This window comes from Capsella rubella, unplaced genomic scaffold (assembly GCF_000375325.1).
Source record: "Capsella rubella cultivar Monte Gargano unplaced genomic scaffold, Caprub1_0 scaffold_3, whole genome shotgun sequence".
Classification (NCBI taxonomy): Eukaryota; Viridiplantae; Streptophyta; class Magnoliopsida; order Brassicales; family Brassicaceae; genus Capsella; species Capsella rubella.
This window is the reverse complement of record NW_006238921.1, coordinates 10,165,695-10,167,707: the sequence shown is the minus strand read 5'-3', so window position 1 is coordinate 10,167,707 and position 2,013 is coordinate 10,165,695. Positions and strand designations below refer to the sequence as shown.

Here is a 2,013-nt window from a genome sequence, read left to right as displayed (position 1 = left end):
AAAAAAAAAAAAAAAAAAAAAAAATTATATAGTAAAAAAAAAAAAAAGGGTTTAACACACTCCTGGTCTTGCACTCTCCAAAGGGTATTCCAGCTGCCTGTTCATGTTGGGTTTGGAAGCTTGAGTTGAAGGTATGCCAGAGTGAAAGACTAGCCACTGAACTCAGAGCTGATCTGTCGAAGATTCAGAAGGTTGTGGTAGTTTCTAGCTCTGTCCTGAACAATTGGTTGGCATAGAACACAGAAGAGAGAGAGACTCAAGGTACATGTTTTTGAATGATTTTATAATAATACTTCTAAGTGCTCACATGTTGATTATCATTCTGGGTCCCTAAAGCATGTTCATGAGTAAATTGAGTCTTGCTAAAAGAAAGTTATTTGAGGTTCTGGGTTGAACTCAAGAATGTGAAAAAAATGGCTTGAAAATCGGATGTGAGGCTTTGTTGATAAGTGTGCACTAATGGTTTTGTGAAGTGTTTCAGGTTCGTGGGCTATTAAATTTATTTCAGGTGAAGCCCATTTGTTTCAAAGCCCATAAGATTGCTAAGCATATTAGGAGGGAAATATTAGGGTTAAGTGTTAAACGTGGAAGTTGAAAGGTTTTTCGAATTTGTGCTTCTCTTATTCTCTCAACTTCACGAGTTTGAAACCCTAAGCCAAGCACGACCGGCGACATGAAGTCCATCTTCAGCGGAATCCAGAAGCTTGTTTCGAGCCAGTCGCCAGAACCTGTTGCGTCTCCACCGGAACAGCAGATTCCGACGGAAATGCAGTCTCCGACGGACGAAGAGCAGGTCCTCAGTCCGCAGGAAGCCGAGTCGATGGAACAGCAGGTCCCGTATTCAGTCACTCTTCCTGATTCAGAGGCTCAGGATCTAGAGAAGCCTGAATCTCCCAAATCGCCAACGGCTGTTGATGACGATTGCGATTCCTACGTAAACCCTCATAGATCCCAACCGGCTGAGCGAAATGAACCAAATCGGGTTCTGGAAATTGAAGAACTTTCTGATGGTTCTGATTCGGTTCAAGTAACCGGAACCACTAGGCCGTCTGTCTCGTCTCGAGTAGTGAAGCGCAAGCAGTCAGCCGCGATGCCTTCTGAGCAGAAGAAGCGGCGTCAAACGACTCGAGGAAAAGGAGTGGCTGTGAAAGGCGAACTGTCTTTGGAATTTGATCAACCCCGGTTTGGATCTGCTGTTGCTTTTCAGAGGTATGGTTCTTTTACTTCTCGGAAATTGCATGCCGAGGTGAACACCACTTTTGGAGAGATTGATGAGGTTAGGGAACTGATAGATGCTGCGGGTCTGCTTAGAACTGTATCTGCGAGTAAGCCTTTTGATCCCCAAGTTGTGTATGAATTTTGGGCGAATCTGCCAACTGTTGAGCCAGAGACAGATTCAGCAGAAGTTTTAGTTCGAAATTGGGTGTATGAGTTTAGTCCTGACAGGATTAATGCGTTGTTTGGACTGCCAGCTGTGGATGAACGCACAGAACAACGGCATATGGCTGAAGTGATTACCTCAGACATAGCTCTGTTTGTATCTGGTGGCAAGGCCAAGGTCTTTAAGCAATTTCAACTGTCCAAGGTTGAAAACAACAACATCAAGGATCTTCTCAAGATCTGTTGTACGAATTGGCTGCCTACTACCAATGATGGATATGTCACTCCGGACAGAGCCAAACTCGTCTACAAGGTGATGCATCAGAAACCGTTTGATTTTGGGAGGATGGTTTCAAGCTGATCATCAACATGGGTCTGGTTCCTGTTTCCAAGATGTGTCTGCCGTTTCCCAGTTTGATTTATCAGCTGATCCAGTCACAGCACCCTGTTCATCCGGATGTATCTCAGCCAGTGCCAAAGTCCAACAAGAAGGGCAAAGCGAAGAGAGGACAGCCTGCTGAGATTCCAGTGTGCTCTTCAGATGATCGCAAGGCTTTGCGTTGTGCAATTCAGATCATGCAGCGTATCATCGATGCAGGTAAGTGTTTCTCCATCCAATCTGTCATTCGTGTG

General features: G+C 44.8%; 1 protein-coding gene across 1 annotated transcript; it reads left to right on the top strand.

Moving 5' to 3' along the window:
• Positions 1 to 673: 673 nt before the first annotated feature.
• On the top strand, positions 674 to 1,741 carry LOC111831513. The gene has a single exon (XM_023786129.1). It carries the CDS (start codon positions 674 to 676, stop codon positions 1,739 to 1,741), a length of 1,068 nt encoding a protein of 355 aa, XP_023641897.1.
• Positions 1,742 to 2,013: the final 272 nt, after the last annotated feature.

Coding starts and splice junctions, on each gene's coding strand:
- LOC111831513 (XM_023786129.1), top strand. CDS start 674: ATGAAGTCCATCTTCAGCGGAATCCAGAAGCTTGTTTCGAGCCAGTCG.